Source organism: Chelmon rostratus, chromosome 22 (genome assembly GCF_017976325.1).
Source record: "Chelmon rostratus isolate fCheRos1 chromosome 22, fCheRos1.pri, whole genome shotgun sequence".
NCBI classification, from domain to species: Eukaryota; Metazoa; Chordata; class Actinopteri; order Chaetodontiformes; family Chaetodontidae; genus Chelmon; species Chelmon rostratus.
Genome location: NC_055679.1, coordinates 20,564,103 through 20,587,397, shown reverse-complemented (window position 1 = coordinate 20,587,397; position 23,295 = coordinate 20,564,103). Strand labels below are relative to the sequence as shown.

Below are 23,295 nucleotides of genomic sequence, written 5' to 3'. Positions count from 1 at the left end.
AGTAAACACAAACTGTCCAGTTGAGGCTGAGTGTCATCAGTTTCTTTGATCATAAATCACAGTATTGGACAGATTCAAATGTTGACCTGGTGATGGCGCTGATGACAAGTCAGCGGATCAATAAAGTGATCAAGTATCCTGACGGGAGTTATTAGCATCCACGCAGCCACACTGCTAACAGGCGTGAACAGGAGTGAACACCTGTGTGTATGATTTTTTTTTTTCCTTTGAGATGAAATCGTTGGTGTCCGACAAATACAAAGAACAACTTGCCGCCATCCTGCGCAGCCACATCGTCATGTGTCACACTCTGCGGCCCGCTGACCTGAGCCGACCCCGAAACCTGACGTCGCTATCTGGACTCGTCCTGACCACCGGGACCACACAGGTGACCGATCACAGCTCGGAATCTGAGTGGGTTCATCTCAGGACTGTAGCTAACGTTCGGGTCTCGTTAGCAGCATTTTCTGTGTGTTTGTGGCCTTCAGAAACCAGAATGAGTTCTTTCATTCTGCAGTTTAAACATGCGTACAGATCACAGATTGAATGATTTCACATTCCCAGATCATCTAGATGGAATGTAATTCAGAAAAATAAGAATTACACACAGCTAAATCAGAAAAGGCAGTAGTAGTGCTCGTACAATAAGACAAACAGCTTGAAGATTATTCACCAAAAGTACTCTGATCCCATAATGAATGCAGGATGGTCATTTCTTTATCTTCTTACCTTGGTGATGATGGAACATGATATCCCTGATCCATGTGACGCAGACTGGAGGTTTTGTGCTCTTCCAGGTTAAAAGTATCAGACGTCGGGCCAATGAGGTGGTTAAAGGCCACATTATCCATGTTTACTGGCCAGTCAGTCTTCAGGTCTAACACAGTCAAAGGAGGCTGGACTGATGGTTGGACTGAAGACCCGGCTCAGGTCCACAGTATGTCTACTACACATGGTCACAGTCACGAGTGGCGTCGACGCTGAGATAAAACTGGAGCTTTATTGGTAAAAAGGACACAGTGGACAGTTTCTACTGTTGGGAGAGAAAAAGCCTACTTTTTAAAACCGAGATCGGGTGGAGGAGTGTAGAGATCCTGATCCCAGAGGCTCCTCAGGCTAGCCATAGGTTCAGGATTTCTATTGGCCAGTTCATCGTAGATCCTGTTGTTGACACCCTGCAGACGGCATCTGTAGCCAGAAGACATCTGTGGACTGTCACACATACTGATACTGATCGTCCAGCTCAGTTTGTCTGAACACATCACATGTTTGGGAAAAGATGTAAAAGAAACAGAAGATGAGATGGAGACAAACAGGACTGAAGCAGAAAGCAGCTAAAAATAAGAAGAACGTGTCAATAATGTGATGATTGAGCACTGAAATGATCAACTGTCAATACAAAATTTCATCATTGAGTGACAGTTCAGCTGCGCTGCTAGGTATTTAGTATAAGTATTTGTATTAGTAAGTATATTTATACTGTAATTTAAACTTGATACTTCTGGTCAATATAATCAAAAAATAAAGATTTCAGTAATTTTCTAATACGAAGTAAAGGTAAAGGCTTCCCGGAGAGAATTATGTAATCTGGTACTAATTAACACTGTAATGAATAATAAACCTTTTTTTCAATTGTTTAGTTCTGCAGAACTTAATAAACTGAGAGTTGAGAAATTCTTTCTAATCAGTTATAAACCCATAAATAAAGATCTTCTGTATGTGAATAAAACTGCTGAGTGGTCTGATCGTCTTTGATCACTTTAATCATTCTGAAACATGAGTGAAAAACTTTAATCATCATCCATGAACAAATCTCTGACCACACGTCTGGTTCTGGCTTTGCTTTATGTTAAATGTGGATTTAATGGAGAAATGAAAGATGTTTGAGGGATGAGAACGTCTTCTTTTGATATTTTCAGGGCAGCATCTTCATCAATCAGGCTAACGTGACGTACAGCGACGACGTCAGCGTTAACGGGATTTTCCATGAGATCAACAGGATTCTGTTTCCTCCCGACATGGACGTGAAAAAAGAGCCGGATGCTCCCGTGAGTTGGCAGCACGGCTGCAGATGAAGCTGTTCCAGAGTGTCTTCAAACTGTTTGAGATGTTTACTGGAAAACTGACTGGATCAGTTAGTTGTTTCACTGATCAGTTTGTTTTCTGTAATGACTCTTTGATCTCCTAACTTTTCGTATGTTTTCTCTGCTGGGTTGAACACAGCTGAACCTGACTGATGTGGCTGAACGTCGCGGTTATAAAACCTTCTGCAAGCTGCTGCAGGTAATAACAAAAGGTTTGCACCTGGATGAGGTGGAGAAGTCTGACACGGTTTGGTGAAATCCACAGGGTTCAGGTCCCACCTTCATCTTAAACATCCTCCAAACTGTGGACTGAGCAGAGTTACTCCTGTGTGAGCTGGATCTGAGACGTGTACGTCCATGTCAGGGCTTAAGTTTTACACATTTTGTAAACTAACACGTTGTTTCACTGTGAAACCTTCATGTCAACTTTATTTACATTTCTGAAAACCCGACATTCATTTCTGAGGACTCCACAATCCATGGTGCAAACCAGTCCCTTTATCCTGAGACCTTAGTCCTGTCCAGGAGCAGAAGCTCCACAGATAAAGCATCAGACTTAGAAAGATCCAGAAGAAGACCACGAGGAGGATCCCTCCTCCTGGAGAGACATGTAGTGATACAATAATGAAAATAATACCAGATGAAAACCCCACACCAGCAGACCATGTCCAAAGTCACGGCAAGGCAAGAGGAAGAGGAGACCAGAAGTGGTCTGTTGTGAATCCAAGCACCACTGAACCGACCTCCACTCAGCTCTCTCTAGAACGTGGTCTTTCCTCCATCTGTTAGTCCATTTGAACTCTTTCAGAGACACAATGTAGAAAAGGAAGCTTCTCCTGGATGGGGGAGTGGTTGGTCTCTGTAAAGAATGTGGTCCAGACCTGTACTGGTCTGGACTGCATATCATGCGTGCTCATTTTAGACAGTGAGACCTGTTTTGTATTCGCTCAGTGATGATCTCTGTACGTCTGTTCCAGGACACAGGTGTGATGGACCTGTTGAATGATGGGATGTACCAGCCGGTCACAGTCTTTTTACCCTCAGATGACGTCATGGCGTCTCTGCCGCAGGAGCAGAAGGACTTCCTGTTCCACCAAGACAACCGACCACAGCTGGTGGAGTACCTGAAGTACCACATCCTGCAGGCCCAGAAGGTGAAGAACATTCAAATAGTGACAATAAGTTTAAGGCAGTTAGAAACAACTGGGAAAAACCTGGATCATGGAGGGGGGACTATGACTCAGCTAAATGGATCTCCTGGGGCAGATCATCCCAGAAAATGCTTCATGGTCCTTCAGCTCTGGAATGACTAAGAGTCAGTTCCTAATTTTTTAAAAACAAGACTGAACCAGTTTAGTGTCAGACTAATTCAGATTATTTTCAGATTAAATGTTTTAACAATACTCAGAATTTAACTGAAGAGTTTTATCATTCAGTTTCTGACACCAGCTACAGTCATGCAGTGAGTACAGCAGAGCCTCAGTCTGATGGTAACAAACTGCTCCAAAGTTCAGATGCTACTATACGAATAATTAAACCTACAACAATGTTTTTGTTCGTGATAAATTGATCATGAGATCCCAACTCCTGAATTCATGCAGTTCAAAGGAAAGTTATACAGACTAAATCTGGAGGTGTGCCTTCATTGGCTGGTCGGGAAACGTGGTTAGCCAATGGGAACTGTGGTTGTGGTGCTGATGTGGTTTGTGTCTCAGCCTGCTCAGACACCAGGAGGAAGTCTTCACATGGATGGACACAGAGAGTTTTCCCTGTCAGGACACTGAACAGGTGATCTCTGTTCTTAGTTTGTTTCTCCTCTAACTTTCAGATTTACGCTGAAGGTTTGATCCATCTGGACTCAGCTCGGACTCTGCAGGGCTCACCACTCTCCTTCACCTGTGGAGGGACAGATGACATTGTAAGTACAACAGAAACAGATAAAACACTAAAACAGGGCCACTTGTTGACGCAGCTGTTTCTGTTGAACAGGGAGAAATCTTTGTTAATGATGGAAAGTGTCGGATCATTCAGCGACACCTCGTCTTTAACGGTGGGATTGCATACGGGATCGACTGCCTGCTGACTCCGCCCAGCCTCGGAGGACGCTGTGATAAACAGACGACCTTTGACCTTCAGGTAAATCCTCACTATGGACTGTTTGCTAAGTGTCACATTCCCCAGCACCACCACAGACTAGCTGAAACCGACAAAGACTGGACTGACTGAACATGGCTGAGACAACTACCAGAGCACCTCAAGTGATATGATGCCCCGCATGGATGCCTCCCATTGGAGGGTTTTTGGGCTGAGATTAAACTAGGTTTGATGTATGCATCATCTACAATACACATACGAATATGTGTTCTACTTACACAGTTAAACATTCAGTTAGAGCATATAATCTATTCTGGTTTATTTGCTCTGTCAACTAGCTTCTGGAGTTCAACAAGTTCCCCTCAAGAAAAGCCATGAAGGAAAAGAAGCAACCATCTCCGTGTTATACAGGCGGTGCACAGGAAACAGGAACAGGAAGCACTCAGGCTGTCTTCTGTATGTCAGAACAGACGCTGGAGGAGGCTCTGACCCTCTGTTGATGATTATGAGACATGTGGTGCATGGAATTGCTAGAAAAGACGTTATTAAACCAGCCGTAACTGTCTGGTTCGTGCAGAAGGTACCTAGGTCAAGAAGCTTTGTTGTTGGTCACAAGCTGCAGTTTCTGCATGGTGGGAAATAAAACAGGGTCTCTGGAGGTTTGGCACAACGAGGAATGCTTAGCGCAGCCGTTAGCATAAAGGTCAGACCACCTGTGTGTCAGGTAGGATATATTAATATATGTGTTGAGTTGTTGAGCTTTTCCGTGAGCCATGTTTCCTGTAGCTGGAGCTCTCAACGACATCATGAACATGAGAATAAAGAGTCAGTCAAACACATTAATACTTCAGAAATTATGTGGGGCTACATGATATTATGCTAACTGAGCACAGTGTAATTATATAAGAAAAGACAGGTGACAGGTAAAAGCTCAGCTTCCTACAGAGTGGCTAACGTTAGCATGAACGTGATAGCATCCAGTAGCACAGTAGGGTGGATGTTCCTGGCCTGAATGTAGCGTTTTCTAAAGTAACCCCACGAAATAATGTAGTTGGCTAATGATATGCTAACTCTTGGCCTTGGAGGTAACTCTGTGTTGCTACTAAAGGAAGTGAGCTAATTAATTGGACATGCTAACATTAGTGGCTCATGTTTAGTCTGTTCGTTCCACTTTTGTTCAGTGTTTTTTAGTTTCAGAGACTCTTTGTTGACGTGGCGCCTCTGTGATGACGCGCTCGCTAAATTGTGATCCAGTTACAACAAGTCTGATGTTACTGAGAGGTTTCATTTTTCTGTTTTTTCTTCCTATGTGGTAGATGAGCTGCGGTCTGTGCACCTCTTCAGCCACTCGCTGTCCCCGAGGATCCAAACTAAAGGTCTGAGGTCACCGGTTCACATAAACCAAACGTGTCAGAGAGCCGACTGGCTGTGAATCTGGGTCCTTCTCTTTGTTTTGTCTTCAGGAGGTTCAGAGGTGCGATCTTCCCACTCTGTTCGTCACTAAAAACTCCGGCTGTCGCAGCACCTGCACCGTCAATTTCTGGCAGCCGACATGTTGCCATGGTTACTATGGACGAGACTGTCTGGGTGAGACAATGTCGTCAACTACATATACAGAAACCAAACTTTGTGACTCACAACATTTCAGATCCATTTGATTCAGAAATCGAAGATGCTGTGGAAGCCCCTCCCTGCCAGACAAAACAGGAAATGATTAAATATTATAAATAAAAATGGTCGCAATCACCGCTAAATATCGTAATCTTCCAAAATATTGAAATTCTCTACCTCATAATTTTGCCATTATGTCATAATTTTTAATTAGTGATCAAATTTTAAATGAAAGTTGGCATCATTTGAGCAGCTGAGTAGAAAATTTAGTCTTTCTAAGTCTAGTTTTTTCAGATATCTTCAGGCAAGACATTTTGTTCTCTCTCAGACCACCAGATCTGTAAAAGCAGCAGACATGACCATTGTTGATACTGTCCTTTCTATAGATCCACTTAAAAAAAGGCTAATTTCTGTTCTTTATGGCAAGATGTTAGATCTTCAGAGTGCTCCCACAGATAAGTGTAAAATAGCATGGGAGGAGGACTTGGGTTTCTCCTTGTCAGAGGACACTTGGTTTTCCATACTCAAATTGGTCAATTCAACCTCACTCTGTGCACGTCATTGCTTAATTCAATTTAAAGTGGTTCACAGGGCCCATATCTCAAAAGCAAAACTATCCTCCATATACCCAGATATTAGTCCATACTGTGTCAAATGTAAAAATGTGGAAGCATCCCTCATCCATATGTACTGGTCCTGTTCGAGCCTTAACAAATATTGGAGGGAAGTTTTTCATACGCTTTCCTGGGTGTTAAATATTAATTTGGAACCAAATTCACTGACTGCTTTGTTTGGGGTTATGGGAGGGGGAGGGGTGAAAAAATTAACTATGACTAAGCAGCGCACTTTATCCTTCGCCTCCCTTTTGGCTCGACGAGCAATTCTGCTTAGGTGGAAGGATACCTCCCCTCCCACTCATGAACAATGGTTGGAGGACATCATGTCCTGCCTTAAATTGGAGAAAATTAGATACTCACTTCAACAATCTAATAAGAAGTTCCAGAAGACATGGGGTCCCTTTCTAAAAGCATTCCAGAACCTGTAATGACTTGGCCCTTGAATACAGCTCATTTTTACATTTTTTATTCTCTGATTACATATGGTAATACAGTGATCTGATAGAGCGACTAGTGAACTGGCAGTGACGGGAGGGATTTATTTATTGTTATTTTATTTTATTTTATTTTTATCTTATATATGTTATTTGTGCATGCCGTGATTGATGTATACCTTGATTCATTTTCTGTCTTTGTAACACCTATGTAGTGCTGCACATTTATTATATTGACAAAACTTCAATAAAAAACATCTTGAATTAAAAATTTTAAATGAAAGTGCAAAATATAGAACATAATATATAGAACAGAAAACATAATTTTGAGTGAAAAGCTGTAATCTTCACTCACTTTCTCCTAAATTTTATCCACTGTCACATGATTTTACCTTTAAACTGACTTTAACAGTATCATTTGACCATCTATTACTAATACTATCTCATTACAGTTTTCACCTACTATCAAAGCTTTGACTTTAAAATTTATGACTTTCCTTTGCTTGTTCTAATTTTGATGTAATTATATTTTTACTTGAAGTCATAATTCTGCCGCCGTTTCAAATGATTTTAATTTGACAGCAAAAGTTAAGATTTGATTCATTAGCATTTATTTTTTTTAAAAGGTTGACTGAATTTTTTGACCGATCATAAATATATTGTATTTTTTTCTTTCTTGTTTTGGCACAAATGAGCTTCCGTACACTGAGCAATCATCAGCTGCTGTACACTGAAAGCATTTCAATATAATAATTTATTTTTTAGTATTTTTTAAAACATTCTCATTGGTTCTAAAAGAAAGTGAGATTTCTGCGTCTGATTTGAAAATCTGATTTGATCTTTATGGAACATTTTGACATCATGAATTTACTAACGATTATTTATGATGAGCTGTTTCTTCATCTGATGATGTTGTTCTCTCTCTCCAGTCTGTCCCGGCGGGGTGGGCTCTCCCTGCAGTAACCGTGGTAAATGTGACGACGGTCACCTTGGTAACGGAACCTGTACCTGTGACGCAGGCTTCGGGGGCGTGGCCTGTGAGCTGTGCAGTGATGGGTTCTATGGAGCCACCTGTAAAGGTGAGCAGCGGTCAGACAGTCTGATGTCTGCAGGTTTTGTGATCCTGACACTTTGTTTTCTTCTTCTGGTTCTCAGCCTGTAACTGTTCAGAGCACGGGTCATGTGACGCTGGACGGAGAGGTACAGGTTCCTGTTTCTGTGAGGCCGGTTGGACCGGAGAACGCTGTGAGACCCAGCAAGGTGAGCTCTGGAGGACTTTCTTTTCTTTGGAGGTTGTCCAATGATCATGGGTAGGTGGACGGTACAATTGTTCAGTTAATAAACAGCAGAGAGACTCGGAGGCCGAATGTGAAGCAGCTTCTTTCTGGTTCGTTGACTGAGACCGTCTCTGGGTTTCCTCCAGCTGAAGTCTTCCAGTGTTCTCCATCCTGTTCTCCAAAAGCCGTCTGTCAGGAAGAGAACACCTGTGTGTGCCGGCCGTTTTACGAAGGAGACGGATTCACCTGTACAGGTAAGAACACTCCAGATCGATGCTGGGTCAGGAGAGCTGAAGGAGGGGAGAGACAGGTGAGACTGAGGTGCTGTGTGAGGTGGAGGGGACAGGTGCATGCAGGTGTAACAGCAACAGGAAGTAGTTATTATAGTCTGCTAGCAGGTGGCGCCGCAGCAGCGACACCCTGTGGAGGACTTCAGGTCTGCATGGAGGTCTTTGTACTTGGACTGATGTCACTGCAACACCTGACAAATGAGTCTGTCTGTGTTCATGTCCTGAATAATGAATTTATACAGTGAACGAAAAGACAAATAAACATCTGTCTGTCTGTCTGTCTGCCTGTCTCTCTCTCTCTCCCTCCCTCTGTCTGCCTGTCTCTCTCTGTTTCTCCCTCTCTCTCTCTCTCTCCCTCTGTCTGTCTCTCTCTGTTTCTCCCTCTCTCTCTCTGTCTCACCCTGTCTGTCTGTCTCTCTCTCTGTCTGTCTGTCTGTCTCTCTCTCTCCCTCTCTCTCCCCCTCTGTCTGTCTGTGTCTCACTCTGTCTGTCTGTCTGTCTCTGTCTGCCTGTCTCTCTCTCTCTCTCTCTCTCTGCCTGTCTGTCTGTCTGTCTGTCTGTCTCTCTCTCTCTCTGTCTGTCTGTCTGTCTCTCTCTCTCCCTCTCTCCCCCTCTGTCTGTCTGTGTCTCACTCTGTCTGTCTGTCTCTGTCTCTGTCTGTCTGTCTCACTCTGTCTGTCTGTCTCTCTCTCTCCCTCTGTCTGTCTGTCTCTGTCTCTCTGTCTGTCTGTCTCTCTCTCTCCCTCTGTCTGTCTGTCTGTCTGTCTCTGTCTCTAGTGGTGGACATGTGTCAGATCTGGAATGGTGGTTGTGCTAAAGGAGCCAAGTGCACTCAGAAAGGAGACCAGGTGAGCTGCACCTGTCCTAAAGGCCACTCCGGGGACGGCTTCACCTGTCAGCCCATCGACCCTTGTGTCTCCGGAGACAACGGAGGCTGCCACGAACACGCCACCTGCACCATGACGGCTCCGGTGAGGACACGGCGCTCATCGTTTCAGCTGTTTGTGCTGTCAGATCTGAACAGTTTGTGTCATCAAACAGGGGAAGAAGAAGTGCAGCTGTAAGGACGGCTACATCGGAGACGGGGTCACCTGTGAGGTCAAACAGCTGCCGATCAGCCGCTGCCTCCGAGACAACGGACGATGTCATCAAGACGCCACATGCACCGACCTCCACTTTGAAGGTATCTGGATAACACCTGTACCTGTAACTGGTGTATGAACAGAGAGTGAAAGATAACGATTTATCTATTTATTTATTAATGAAGTGTTTATTTATCACTCTCCATGACAACTGATCATTACATGTTTTATTGATTAAATCATGTGCTAATGATTTACACATGAATTATATCCCATTCAGAAGAGCATATCATCTCCTGATAGCCCCCCCCATGTTAAAAAACATACTGGAACATTAATAAAGTCATTGATTAAAGACATTTATTAATTTGTCTTATCAATTCATCCAATCTGTTGTTCAAATGTTAGTAAGATGTTTTAATAAATGCCTTTTGGTCCAAAGCAAGTATCCAACCTGGCAACTCAAAAGTTGTTCTTCTTAATGATTTGTAACTTAATAATAATTAACATGTCATAAATCCATTACTGAAAACCCCTTTGTACCAGTTAACAAACAAAGATCGTTATTTTTTACCAAAAACCCTGATTAATGCAGCTTTAACAGACCTGAAGTTGTGCCGGCTGATATCAGCAGTCCTAAATATCACAGCAGCAGCACCGACACGGTGGTGGTGTACAGCGAGTGTGTTGTCATGTGTGTGTTTCCTGTTGTGTTTGTGTGTAGATGCGAAGCTCGGTGTGTTTCACTACCGCTCCGTTAAAGGTCAGTACAAACTGAACTACACTGCAGCTCAGCAGGCCTGCACCGCACAGGGAGGCAGCCTGGCCACGTACACTCAGCTGTCCTACGCTCAGCAGGTCAGTGAACACAACACGCCTTTGACTCCTCCTCCAGAGTTTATTCTCACACACACACACACACACACCATCCTGCTGCCACACACACTCACTGCAGCACCAAATGTGGATTCATCTGCTGCTGAAAATAGTCCCCATCAATGCGCTGGTTTCTGGACTCAGGCTTGTGTCTGCTGGTCCTGCTGGTCTCTGTAGGGCGGGCTGAACATGTGTGCTGCTGGCTGGATAGACCAGGCCCGGGTGGCGTACCCTACCACCTATTCCAGTCCCCAGTGTGGCTTTGGACACGTGGGTATCGTGGACTACGGCACCCGTAAAAACCTGAGCGAGACCTGGGACACTTTCTGCTTCCGGATGAAGGGTGAGAGAGGAAGAGGAGGAACGATGGTGTGAAGCACATTCACTGAAAGGAAGAAAAGTTAAACCTGATAAAAGCAGTCCACACCTGACAATTTCTGAACTGTAAAAAATCATTTTCATTCACCGGTCGACATTGGACCGAGCTTTTCTAACCTGCTGCACATGATCTGACACTCATTGGATTTACTGAGAGACAAATTTGACCTGGACAGAACACACAAAACACACAATAACAAAGAATTTTCTAGAGAAACCAGATATATCTCATGAATATTACTGACAGCTTGTCAATGTACTAAGAAATATGGCTGATAAAAAGGACTGTTTTTCTAATATTATATATTATAATAAGTATAATCTATACTCTATACTCTAGGAATTTAAACACATTAGCTTGTTTTTCTAGCCAAACAGTTTTATGACATATTTATAATTTCTGTAGACACTAATCCATAGATAACCGTTCTACAGTGTTGGAAAAGCTTGTGCTTTAATTATTTTGTTTGTCTGATGTATTGATGATCAATAACCAGAAGTTTGTTTCAGAGGTGAAGTGTGAGTGTAAGCCCGGTTATGTTGGAGACGGTTTCAGCTGTACAGGAAACCTGCTGCAGGTCCTTGAATCCACACCAGCCTTCTCCAACTTCCTCACAGTGAGTCAGACATTTGTGTCCTGCCGAGTCACAGTCTAACAGATAGCCGAGTCACAGTTTAACAGTTTGTTTATAGCTGAGTCACAGTTTAACAGTTTGTTTATAGCTGAGTCACAGTTTAACAGTTTGTCTGTAGCTGAGTCACAGTTTAACAGTTTGTTTATAGCGGAGTCACAGTTTAACAGTTTGTTTGAAGCTGAGTCACAGTTTAGCAGTTTGTTTATAGCTGAGTCACAGTTTAACAGTTTGTCTGTAGCTGAGTCACAGTTTAAGTTTGTTTGTAGCTGAGTCAGTTTGTTTATAGCTGAGTCACAGTTTAACAGTTTGTTTGTAGCTGAGTCAGTTTGTTTATAGCTGAGTCACAGTTTAACAGTTTGTCTGTAGCCGAGTCACAGTTTAACAGTTTGTTTGTAGCCGAGTCACAGTTTAAGTTTGTTTGTAGCTGAGTCAGATTGTTTATAGCTGAGTCACAGTTTAACAGTTTGTTTATAGCTGAGTCACAGTTTAACAGTTTGTTTGTAGCCGAGTCACAGATTAACAGTTTGTTTGTAGCTGAGTCACAGTTTAATAGTTTGTTTGTAGCTGAGTCACAGTCTAACAGATAGCTGAGAAACAGTTTAATAGTTTGTTTATAGCTGAGTCACAGTTTAACAGTTTGTTTGTAGCTGAGTCACAGTCTAACAGATAGCTGAGTCACAGTTTAATAGTTTGTTTATAGCTGAGTCACAGTTTAACAGTTTGTTTATAGCTGAGTCACAGTTTAACAGTTTGTTTGTAGCTGAGTCACAGTTTAACAGTTTGTTTATAGCTGAGTCAGATTGTTTATAGCTGAGTCACAGTTTGACAGTTTGTTTGTAGCTGAGTCACAGTTTAACAGTTTGTTTATAGCTGAGTCACAGTTTAACAGTTTGTTTGTAGCTGAGTCACAGTTTGACAGTTTGCTTGTAGCTGAGTCACAGTTTAACAGTTTGTTAATAGCTGAGTCACAGTTTAACAGTTTAACAGTTTGTTTGTAGCTGAGTCACAGTTTAACAGTTTGTTAATAGCTGAGTCACAGTTTAACAGTTTGATTGTAGCTGAGTCACAGTTTAACAGTTTGTTTATAGCTGAGTCACAGTTTAAGTTTGTTTGTAGCTGAGTCAGTTTGTTTATAGCTGAGTCACAGTTTAACAGTTTGTTTATTGCTGAGTCACAGTTTAACAGTTTGTTTATTGCTGAGTCACAGTTTAACAGTTTGTTTGTAGCTGAGTCACAGTTTAAGTTTGTTTATAGCTGAGTCAGATTGTTTATAGCTGAGTCACAGTTTAACAGTTTGTTTGAAATGTTCTTCTGAAATCATTCTGGGATGTTTGTTTTCCTCATCAGCTGTTGCAGCCATGAAACCTTCATCATGGACACTTAGTCTCTTCAGTTATTCCACATTTGTTTTGTCTTCTGCAGCAAATCCTGAACTTCTCTCAAGTGTCTGTGTCAGGGAAGAACTTTGTGAATCGTCTCAGTAACCTGACAGTCCAGTCAACGTTGTTTGTGCCGGACAACAGCGGCCTACCTGACAACCAGGTGAGTGACGCAGAAAGATGTTTCATCAGTACTGTAGCGCTACCTGTTAGCCTGTCCTCACCTGGACGTACTTGTCCGTGTGTCCCTGCAGACACTGTCTCAGCGGGACATGGAGTTCCACCTGTCGGAGGGTCAGGCTCTTCCCGTCAGCCAGCTGAAGAACGGCAGCAGGATCCGAACTCGCGTCGGCAGCCTGACCGTCCTCGGAGTCGCTGACCTGCTCGACCCGTCGGCTCTGGTCAGATTTATTACTGACGCTGTCTCGTCATTTCGGTCAGGAATTACAAATATCGGATCAAAAACAATTCATCTTCAGGACTTGACAGTTTTTCACACTCACGACTGCAGATACAGTTTAATATGTGGTCAGATATTACTGGTACAAGTCTGATGCATGTGCTCTCTCTTTACCTGCAGTGTGTATGTCAGCACATCACAGGCAAACGTTTCATGAATGAAGAGCTCGAGCAGCTCGTTGCACATTGTGATCACCTGCTTTGTGTTCAGTGCTCGACGTCATACAAAGTGTCAGTTATTGAAGCCAGAAAATACTGATTTGAGCAAAACGTTTGAAACACGACAGCAGACTGTGATTGGCTGAGACTCCTGTCAATCAAAGCAGACTGGCCTACGACATTATTCAGTTTAGCCTGAATCTGCTCTTAAAGCAGCAGCGAGTCTCCACTGAGAAAACAGACGGGGTTCTGTGGAGTTCAGGTCCTTCTGTAGTTCATGGTTCTCACATGTTGAAATCTTTTTCATGTCTTCAGTCGTCTCGTTACATCAACAACCGCTTCGTCACTGACTCGGACATCCTGGCTTCAAACGGGATCATACATGTTCTCCAGGGACCGCTGAAAGCCCCGCCTCCTCGCCAACAGGTGAGTGATAATTCCACACATGCTATCACTAATAGTATTTACAAGTTTGTCCATGTGACCTCTGACCTTGTCTGTGATTGGTTGCACAGATGCATGTGGCACATAAGGCAGGGGCTGGAGTTGGAGTGGTGCTGCTGATTGTTCTGGTGGCAGGAATCATCTTTGTTGGATACCACTTCTACTCCCACAACACTAAACCCTTCCAGTTCCACTACTTCAAGGTCAGTGTGCTGCCTCTGGTGATTTTTAGTTTCAGTTTCATCTCATGCACAAAGTTCAGATTTTCTACAGAGTGAAGTTGTGATGAGAGCTCAGGTTGAACTGATCCCCGGACGATTAACTTTTTCCTCCTGGAACTTTCCTGCTGGGCCCTGATGGATGTTTGGCTCATATTCCTGTACTTTGACTACACACATTTTTTAGCTCTTATTGTGAAAATATTCAGTGAGCTGCTTCCTGATACCTGTAGGTGGTGGTAGTGTTCCACAGCTTTATTGCTGTTAGTACATTGTTCATATTGTGAGTATAAAACAAAACGTGTATCTCAACCCATGACAGGACAGTACTGCGTACTGTGAATGATGTATTATGATGTTTCTTGTACTGTGTGGTAACATTAGTGTCGACCTTCGCCTTCACTTTGACAGGAGGATGACGGAGAGGAAGAGGCTCCGCCTGCAGGCGGCGGTCGCAGCATCTGTAACCCGGTTTATGAAGCAGGTCCAGAACCTGCTGAGTCCAACACATGTGACGGCTCAGTGAGTCCTGATGTCAGTGCGACAGACCGGCGATCAGCTCAGTTCACAGTTTAGATCAAAATGTTGCTTCACAGCTTCTGTTTTAGTCTGAATTCATGTCTTTACAACTTTAGACCACTTCAAGTTTTTAATATGAGACATCACTTTGAAAGCAGTACAGTAGCGTTGACCGGAGACTTTCTGTGTCCTCAGGCGGAGGACAAACACGAGGTGGTGACCGGAGGGTCCTACGACCTGCTGCAGGACAGCTGAGAGAGAAACTGCTGGTTTCATATCTCGAAGCCTCAGACCGATCAAAGACAGCAGCCGTCTCTGCTTCGTCTTTCCGAGAACTGAACCAGGAGGGTGATAGAGGATCATCGTCAGTCCTGAACCGCCCGCCCCCACTCAAAGCCGACACCAACGATGCTTTCAGGTCGACCTCTAAAATCTGACATCTCAAGATCTTCTGTAAAAGCCGACGTGTTTTCAATCCACCAACGAAGTCTGGAACTACAAACTGACGTTTCAGTGTGGAGACATGAAAGGACAGACTGGAGACTCATCCCCCCCCCCCCCCATTCAAACAAGCATTTTAGAAGTTTTAACTGTTGTTCTTAAATGTTGATTAAAACAACAAACTGCTGAAGATGTTTCTCGTGTTTTTCTCATCAAAAGTGAAGAAGAGAAGCTGAAGAGGACGTTTCATGTTGAATCAAACTTCAGACGCTGATAACTGGAGTGTGTTGAGTGGTTGTGTCTGTAGGATGAGTTATACGGGCTGTTTTTGGCAAACCCCCCCGCCCAAACAGCCAGAAACAAAGCCATTAAACACGGTCACATTTCACCCAAACGCTCTGAACTCAAGGCTCACTTTCCTTTTCACACCTGAGTTCCATCCTTACATCAAGCCAACAGCCCCCCCCCCGCAGTTCAAACAGCTCTGCAGACCAACAGCTTCCAGTTAATTGAGTTTATTTTGTGACGGAGACATTCAGACGTCTTCTGTCACCTCAGTGATCCACGACTCATAATCCGATATCCTCGAGAAGATGGCCGGTTTGTCTCCATCACACCGCCCGCTGCCCCACGTGACCACACCAAACAGGAAGTAGGCCCCCCGCTTCCGACACAGCAGCGGCGCTCCAGAGTCGCCCTGCAGAGAAAACGCCAAATCTTTTTTTAAAAAGTAAAGAGTTATTGATCACAGGAAGCTGTCTGAACGCGCTCTTAGTTACTAATAGATCATCTTTATTGATTTGAGAAAAACTGAATATTTGGAGGGAATAATTCTTCCACGTTGTCCAATAATTCCTGATCAACACCTTGAAAAGTTTTTCACACGCCATACCTCTGTTTCCACGGTAACACCTGAGGGTTTGACTCAGTAGCAGGACAATCGTTAGATCTGAGTCAGCACCAGAACATTATTTGAACTCAGCTCAGAGAACCTTTAGCTCGGACACAAAGCTAACGTCGTGCTAGTCAATCGCACCGCGTAACGCAACGCAACAGTACGTTTAACGACAGGATTATTCGCCGTCCAGCCTCGCCACCGTCCCTTCATTGATATCGAGACGCTCAGGGACAGATGACCGCCGCGCTGTCGCCACATCCTGAAGCAGCGAGCTGAATATTGAATGAGATTATCGGGGCAGTGTATTTCCTGCAGCTGTACGTTCTGGTCGCCATCCTTCCTAAAGACGGCACTCCGTCTGGTCAACCCGGTGAAATGCAAATAGAGGCACGACTGCGTCCGTGTTGCCGTGGTTACTCATTTTAGATAATTAATTGATTGAGAATGGTGAGCGCTTTAACCGACGGCAGAGTGAATGTACGTGAATTTGAGGGTGCAGTTACCATGCAGGAGGGGGAACCTGCAGGATGTGAACAGATGTGGGATTCACTGATGAGTCCTCCTCCCCACTTGTCCCTGCAGGTTGTCTGATTCACCAGAGTCAGTCCGACGTGGTGCAGCCGGTCTGGATCTAGGTCCACTAGACACACACACACACACACACTTTGCTTGGGTTTGGTGCAGCAACGCCTTCAAGGTTTTGTTTCATGATACTGAGGATGTTTGGGGGGGCTAGTACCCGTCTCTGCATTTACTGTGATACATGTTGTTTGTAAGGAAACCAGGAGTCACCTGTGTCTCCTGCTCTGTATGCAGACATGTAGGGACTACCTGTTGCTTTTGTCGCTCCCCAGCCGGTTGTGACGCAAGACCAGCTGTCATCGAGCTCCTCTTCCTCATCGGGGACACAAACTGGAGCCACATTAGAGCCTGGAGACACAAGCAGAAGACACTTCCAGTATTACACAGGGTCAAAATCAGAGAGACCTGCGATAAAACAATACACGGCACACAGAACACGATGCTGCAGAGAAACTGGAGTGTAAAATGTCGACTGTGAGAGTTTGTGTGGTTTGTTTTTTGGTGCTCGTACTGAATCTGGCCGGCACGCTGAGGCGCAGCAGCGTCAGGTCAGACTTGGGGGGGAAGTTGCCGTCCTGCGGCAGGTTGAAGACCTCATCCACCGGGACGGTTTGAGCTGATGAGAAGCGGAGGTCATGAACTCCCAGAACGACCACGTCCTCTTTAGCTCTGCAGGAACAAATCAAAGTCAGCAGGAGCCGTCACAGTGTGACCTCACCAGACAGCATCCTGCAGACTGAGTGTGGTACTGTGATATTTTACCTGCAGGGATGACCTGAGAGCAGTGGATGAGCTGCAGGTGTAGTATTAACAGTAGTACTAGCAGTACTATTACCTGATGATGCAGTGGATGAGCTGCAGGTGTAGTATTAACAGTAGTACTAGCAGTACTATTACCTGATAGCAGTGGATGAGCTGCAGGTGTAGTATTAACAGTAGTACCACTAGCAGTACTATTACCTGATGATGCAGTGTTCAGCAGTGATGACCCAATGGTGGTGGATAGGTCATCCACCACCATTGGGCAGATGTAGTACCAGTAGTAGTAGTATTACCTGATGTTGCAATGTTTAGCAGTGGATAAGCTGCAGGTGTAGTAGTAGTAGTAATACTAGTAGTAGTAATAGTATTACCTTGATGTTCAGCAGTGATGACCCAGTAGCAGAGCTGCAGATGTAGTAATACCAGTAGCAGTAGTAGTAGTAGTAGTAGTAGTAGTATTAGTATTACCTGATGATACAGTGGATGAGCTGCAGATGTAGTAATACCAGTAGCAGTAGTAGTATTACCTGACGTTGCAGTGTTGAGCAGTGATGACCCAGTAGCAGCAGTAGTAGTAGTAGTAGTAGAAGTAGTAGTATTACCTGACGTTGCAGTGTTGAGCAGTGATGACCCAGTAGCAGCAGTAGTAGTATTAGTAGTAGTAGTAGTAGTAGTAGTTGTAGTAGTATTACCTGATGTTGCAGTGTTCAGCAGTGACGACCCAGTAGCAGCAGCAGTAGTAGTAGTAGTAGTAGTAGTAGTAGTATTACCTGATGTTGCAGTGTTCAGCAGTGATGACCCAGTAGCAGCAGCAGTAGTAGTAGTAGTAGTAGTAGTAGTATTACCTGACGTTGCAGTGTTGAGCCGTGACGACCCAATAGCAGCAGTATTAGTAGTAGTAGTAGTAGTATTACCTGACGTTGCAGTGTTCAGCAGTGATGACCCAGTAGCAGCAGTAGTAGTAGTAGTAGTAGTAGTAGTAGTAGTATTACCTGACGCTGCAGTGTTGAGCAGTGACAACCCAGTAGCAGCAGTAGTAGTAGTAGTAGAAGTAGTAGTAGTATTACCTGACGTTGCAGTGTTGAGCAGTGACGACCCAGCAGCAGCAGTAGTAGTAGTAGTAGTAGTAGTAGTATTACCTGACGTTGCAGTGTTGAGCAGTGACGACCCAGTAGCAGCAGCAGTAGTAGTAGTAGTAGTATTACCTGACGTTGCAGTGTTGAGCAGTGACGACCCAGTAGCAGCAGTAGTAGTAGTAGTAGTATTACCTGATGTTGCAGTGTTGAGCAGTGACGACCCAGTAGCAGCAGTAGTAGTAGTAGTAGTATTACCTGATGTTGCAGTGTTGAGCAGTGACGACCCAGTAGCAGCAGTAGTAGTAGTAGTAGTAGTAGTAGTATTACCTGACGTTGCAGTGTTGAGCAGTGACGACCCAGTAGCAGCAGCAGTAGTAGTAGTAGTAGTAGTATTACCTGACGTTGCAGTGTTGAGCAGTGACGACCCAGTAGCAGCAGTAGTAGTAGTACTAGTAGTAGTAGTAGTAGTAGTAGTAGTATTACCTGACGTTGCAGTGTTGAGCAGTGACGACCCAGTAGCAGCAGCAGTAGTAGTAGTAGTAGTAGTAGTATTACCTGACGTTGCAGTGTTGAGCAGTGACGACCCAGTAGCAGCAGCAGTAGTAGTAGTAGTAGTAGTAGTAGTAGTAGTAGTAGTAGTAGTAGTAGTAGTATTACCTGACGTTGCAGTGTTGAGCAGTGACGACCCAGTAGCAGCAGTAGTAGTAGTAGTAGTAGTAGTAGTAGTATTACCTGATGTTGCAGTGTTCAGCAGTGATGACCCAGTAGCAGCAGTAGTAGTAGTAGTAGTAGTAGTAGTAGTAGTAGTAGTATTACCTGACGTTGCAGTGTTGAGCAGTGACGACCCAGTAGCAGCAGTAGTAGTAGTAGTAGTAGTAGTAGTAGTATTACCTGATGTTGCAGTGTTCAGCAGTGACGACCCAGTAGCAGCAGCAGTAGTAGTAGTAGTAGTAGTAGTAGTATTACCTGATGTTGCAGTGTTCAGCAGTGATGACCCAGTAGCAGCAGTAGTAGTATTAGTAGTAGTAGTAGTAGTATTACCTGACGTTGCAGTGTTGAGCAGTGACGACCCAGTAGCAGCAGTAGTAGTAGTAGTAGTAGTAGTAGTATTACCTGACGTTGCAGTGTTGAGCAGTGATGACCCAGTAGCAGTAGTAGTAGTAGTAGTAGTAGTAGTAATAGTAGTATTACCTGACGCTGCAGTGTTGAGCCGTGACGACCCAGTAGCAGCAGTAGTAGTAGTAGTAGTAGTAGTAGTAGTATTACCTGACGTTGCAGTGTTGAGCAGTGACGACCCAGTAGCAGCAGCAGTAGTAGTAGTAGTAGTAGTAGTATTACCTGACGTTGCAGTGTTGAGCAGTGACGACCCAGTAGCAGCAGCAGTAGTAGTAGTAGTAGTAGTAGTAGTATTACCTGACGTTGCAGTGTTGAGCAGTGACGACCCAGTAGCAGCAGTAGTAGTAGTACTAGTAGTAGTAGTAGTAGTAGTAGTAGTAGTATTACTTGATGTTGCAGTGTTGAGCAGTGACGACCCAGTAGCAGCAGCAGTAGTAGTAGTAGTAGTAGTAGTATTACCTGACGTTGCAGTGTTGAGCAGTGACGACCCAGTAGCAGCAGCAGCAGTAGTAGTAGTAGTAGTAGTAGTAGTAGTATTACCTGACGTTGCAGTGTTGAGCAGTGACGACCCAGTAGCAGCAGTAGTAGTAGTAGTAGTAGTATTACCTGATGTTGCAGTGTTCAGCAGTGATGACCCAGTAGCAGCAGTAGTAGTATTAGTAGTAGTAGTAGTAGTATTACCTGACGTTGCAGTGTTGAACAGTGATGACCCAGTAGCAGCAGTACTAGTAGTAGTAGTAGTAGTAGTATTACCTGACGTTGCAGTGTTGAGCAGTGATGACCCAGTAGCAGCAGCAGTAGTAGTAGTAGTAGTAGTAGTAGTAGTAGTAGCATTACCTGACGCTGCAGTGTTGAGCCGTGACGACCCAGTAGCAGCAGTAGTAGTAGTAGTAGTAGTAGTATTACCTGACGCTGCAGTGTTGAGCCGTGACGACCCAGCGGCGGTGAATGAGCGACCCGCTGCAGTAGTGGCGTCCGTTGGACTGCAGGCTGACCTGCCAGGGCCAGAAGAAGGGGCAGGACTCTGTCACGTTCCCCACAGACACCTCATTATCCCGGGACACTGACAGATGAGCGAGGCCTGGAGCTCTCTCACAGCCGGAGCTCTGCTGCTTACCACACCTGTCCTCTGTCATCCAGGTGAACAAGTGCGATCATACAGCGGTGGACAGAATAACATGAACGCCTGTGCAGTGCAGTTTCCGTAGCGTCTCTACAGTTTGAAGGGTAGTAGGTGGGATAAAAGACAGAAATGAGTTTAAATGACAGATGTTGAAACCTACCCTCAGCGGTGACGTCATCTGCAGACACGATACTCTGATCACCTGTGAATGAAACAGACCAGGAGCTCTTCAGAGTAGAACACACCTGTAACAGGTAGGTGGACGATCTGTGAAACTTACTCATGATGTTAGAGATCCACTGAGTGTGTTGCTGGACTTTGGTGTAGACTCCCGGTCTTCTGGCTCGTCCACAACCGACTCCCCAACTTACCAAACCTGCCAGCTTATACCTGCTGCCAGTGAAGCAGGACAGAGGACCTCCAGAGTCCCCCTGAGACAGAGACAGGACAGTGTCAGAGACAGTGGGATTAAGACTCAGACAGGACAGAGAGCACAACAGGACAAAGTGTTTCTAGATTCTGTCTCAGACTGGTTTGAAATGCTTCACAGCCCACATACTGAACTCTGGTGGTCCCTCTTCTATATTTCCTCCTCATCTTCAGACTCTGCAGGTGTTTGGGTCATACCTGGCAGGCGTCGACCCCTCCTCCGTCCTTCCCAGCACAGAACATGGAGGGTCGGATCCTTCCGTGGTAGTACTGGTTACAGACACCAGGGGGCAGGATGGTCACATTCACTTCTTGGAGTCTGTGGACTCGAGGACCATCTGACGAACCAGAAATCAGGAAGAAACGTCGAGTCATTTCAAGTCAGATTCAGCCTCAACCAGCTCTTCGCTCCCTGAGTCGTCTAACCCCCACCCCCCCTTACTCTCTCGTGTGGAGCCCCAGCCGGTGATGGTGCAGTTCCTGAAGGGAGGCAGCGGGGTCATCCAGACGTCGATGGGTCTGACGAATCGGCCGAAGACCAGAGGCTGCTGCAGCTTCAGCAAAGCCATGTCGCCCGCTTTGGTCCGCGTGTTGTAGCCGTGGTGACTGATGATCACGGAGACGCCAACCACCTGGACAGGAAGTTAAAAGAACGGAGTCACTTCCTGTTCTTTTATGAATCCTCATTCACACATGGAGGACTGTGGAGTTATACATTAGTGCTCTCTGAGGAAATCTGTTGTCTTACAGACACATATTTTCTAACGAGGGACCAGATGTTTCAGGAGAACAGGTGAGTTTGACCTTTTCTGATTGGTCCACAGACCGCAGGTTAAGAAACAGTGAGTTAAGACCATAATCAAGACACTGATGAATTACTAAATGCTAAAGGTTAGCCGAGGTATTGATGTGATCCTCTAATGGTGGATCGGATCTAGAGTATACACACACACACACACACACAATACGTGAGTTTAGTGTTTGTGTGTTTCTAACTTGTTGTCCAGGTTCATGAGGATTATCCAGGTCGTGTTTTCCAGCCAGAACCGTCCAGAAAGAAGCTTTATTGTACCTGTGAACAGGTTGAATCATCAGCAGGTGGAACAGGGAAGACGAGTTCTCAAACCAGGACAGTCTCGGTCTTCTCACACTGAACGAGGCTCTGAACAAACCGAATTCTAACCTCTGACCTTTGAAAGCAGTAAACAACTGTCACGTCTGGTGAGTAGTCTAGTCCTGGTCTATCTGAACCTGGTCTAATTCCAGATCTAGCAGATGACTTCTGACCTTTTGAAGCAGTGCGCAGCAGAGATGACCCACAGCGGGTTGATGACGGCCCCTCCGCAGGCCGGCATGGAGGCAAATTGTAGAGACACCTGCCAGGGCCACGAGTGGGCCCAGGCCTCCTGACCCCCGATGATCCTGGACTCCATTTCCTGCTCTGGAATGAAGGACCGCACCCCCGACAGGTCTAAAGTGTGCGTTAAAAAAGGTTTTTTTTAGTTTTACCCTAATTTTTTTTCATTTTACACAGAAATGACATTTGTTTTATGATGTTTGTATTTGAACAGCTGATTACCGCTGGATCCAAAGCGTCCAGACGAACCATCGTGTTCCTGCAGAGTTTCATTTGAAGTCACATTCGGCTGATTCTGGATCTGATTCACCTTTGAATCTGCAGAGACAAAAAAGAAACAGACTTCTCAGACACGAAACATCAGCTGAGAAATATTCCTCTGATCCAACTGATTCAATAAAAATTAGTCTCATGATCCAGTAGATGTGATTTATTTCAGGTTGAAGTTTTCAGGTAGTTTTCAGGTGCAGAACCTGGAGCCTGGAGCTGCAGCGGAGCAGCAGCCGTGTTGTTGTCAGCTGATGTGTTTGATGGTTTCTGACTGGATTCAGCTGCACAAACACAAAACACAGTTTGACACGAACAAACAGCCAAAGAGCGAATCAGTTTCAAGAGTTTCTCACCTGTGCGACAGGTAAACAGACACACTGACAGGAGACAAACCACAGACAGCATCACGTCTCACTGGGGCTCAGAACACTCTCATTCACTGACACTGAACTGTTTGATGAGTCACCTGTCACACCTGCCTGATTACAAACACCTGGACTGTCTCTCTCCTCCACAAACTGAACTCAGGTCTGGTTCTACTCAGTTCGCTCTCAGGTGCCTCAAACAAGACGTCATTTTGTTTTCATTTTTACAAGACAAAAAAAAAAACATCGAGAAGAAATGTTCCTCAGTCTTTTAGTCTGGAAATAGAAAACCGTGAAGTGTATGCTTTTATTGCGACAGT

The 23,295-nt window shown here is 44.7% G+C and overlaps 2 protein-coding genes across 9 annotated transcripts in view; one reads left to right on the top strand and one right to left on the bottom strand.

The window, feature by feature from the left end:
- Positions 1-15,332, top strand: part of stab2 (stabilin 2) — a 36,533-nt gene extending 21,201 nt beyond the window's left edge. The window contains exons 47-68 of one of the 3 annotated variants that reach the window (XM_041963539.1): positions 233-388; positions 1,920-2,048; positions 2,224-2,283; positions 3,062-3,238; positions 3,913-4,002; positions 4,074-4,220; positions 5,495-5,554; positions 5,642-5,765; positions 7,770-7,919; positions 7,996-8,100; positions 8,264-8,371; positions 9,185-9,378; positions 9,449-9,590; positions 10,214-10,347; positions 10,543-10,708; positions 11,254-11,360; positions 12,801-12,920; positions 13,012-13,158; positions 13,691-13,801; positions 13,891-14,022; positions 14,449-14,559; positions 14,752-15,332. In XM_041963539.1, coding sequence (XP_041819473.1) covers positions 233-388; positions 1,920-2,048; positions 2,224-2,283; positions 3,062-3,238; positions 3,913-4,002; positions 4,074-4,220; positions 5,495-5,554; positions 5,642-5,765; positions 7,770-7,919; positions 7,996-8,100; positions 8,264-8,371; positions 9,185-9,378; positions 9,449-9,590; positions 10,214-10,347; positions 10,543-10,708; positions 11,254-11,360; positions 12,801-12,920; positions 13,012-13,158; positions 13,691-13,801; positions 13,891-14,022; positions 14,449-14,559; positions 14,752-14,811 — 2,730 coding nt within the window. In that variant the 3' untranslated portion in view covers positions 14,812-15,332. Of the gene's footprint in view, positions 1-232; positions 389-1,919; positions 2,049-2,223; positions 2,284-3,061; positions 3,239-3,912; positions 4,003-4,073; positions 4,221-5,494; positions 5,555-5,641; positions 5,766-7,769; positions 7,920-7,995; positions 8,101-8,263; positions 8,372-9,184; positions 9,379-9,448; positions 9,591-10,213; positions 10,348-10,542; positions 10,709-11,253; positions 11,361-12,800; positions 12,921-13,011; positions 13,159-13,690; positions 13,802-13,890; positions 14,023-14,448; positions 14,572-14,751 lie in introns of all 3 variants that reach the window. The other 2 variants (XM_041963538.1, XM_041963540.1) reach the window with 2 other exon arrangements.
- ovch1 (ovochymase 1) lies at positions 10,373-23,203 on the bottom strand. 6 transcript variants are annotated; one of them, XR_006007912.1, is made up of 13 exons: positions 22,814-23,186; positions 22,563-22,658; positions 22,271-22,454; positions 21,980-22,055; positions 21,426-21,615; positions 21,182-21,321; positions 20,715-20,985; positions 20,338-20,560; positions 16,989-17,146; positions 16,727-16,825; positions 16,399-16,535; positions 12,982-15,694; positions 10,373-10,750 (listed from the first exon to the last, which is right to left on the bottom strand). XR_006007912.1 is itself a non-coding variant. In XM_041963543.1 (13 exons), the coding sequence occupies exons 1-13, from the start codon at positions 23,013-23,015 to the stop codon at positions 15,533-15,535; spliced, it is 1,860 nt and encodes a 619-aa protein (XP_041819477.1). In that variant the 5' UTR covers positions 23,016-23,186; the 3' UTR covers positions 12,628-15,532. The 6 variants fall into 6 exon arrangements, 5 of the variants coding, with proteins under 5 accessions (XP_041819477.1, XP_041819476.1, XP_041819475.1 ...); XM_041963543.1 differs by lacking the exon at positions 10,373-10,750 and having other exon boundaries at positions 12,628-15,694; positions 20,715-20,756; positions 20,835-20,985; XM_041963542.1 differs by lacking the exon at positions 10,373-10,750 and having other exon boundaries at positions 12,628-15,694; positions 22,814-22,891; positions 22,964-23,186.
- Between the last annotated feature and the right edge of the window lie 92 nt (positions 23,204-23,295).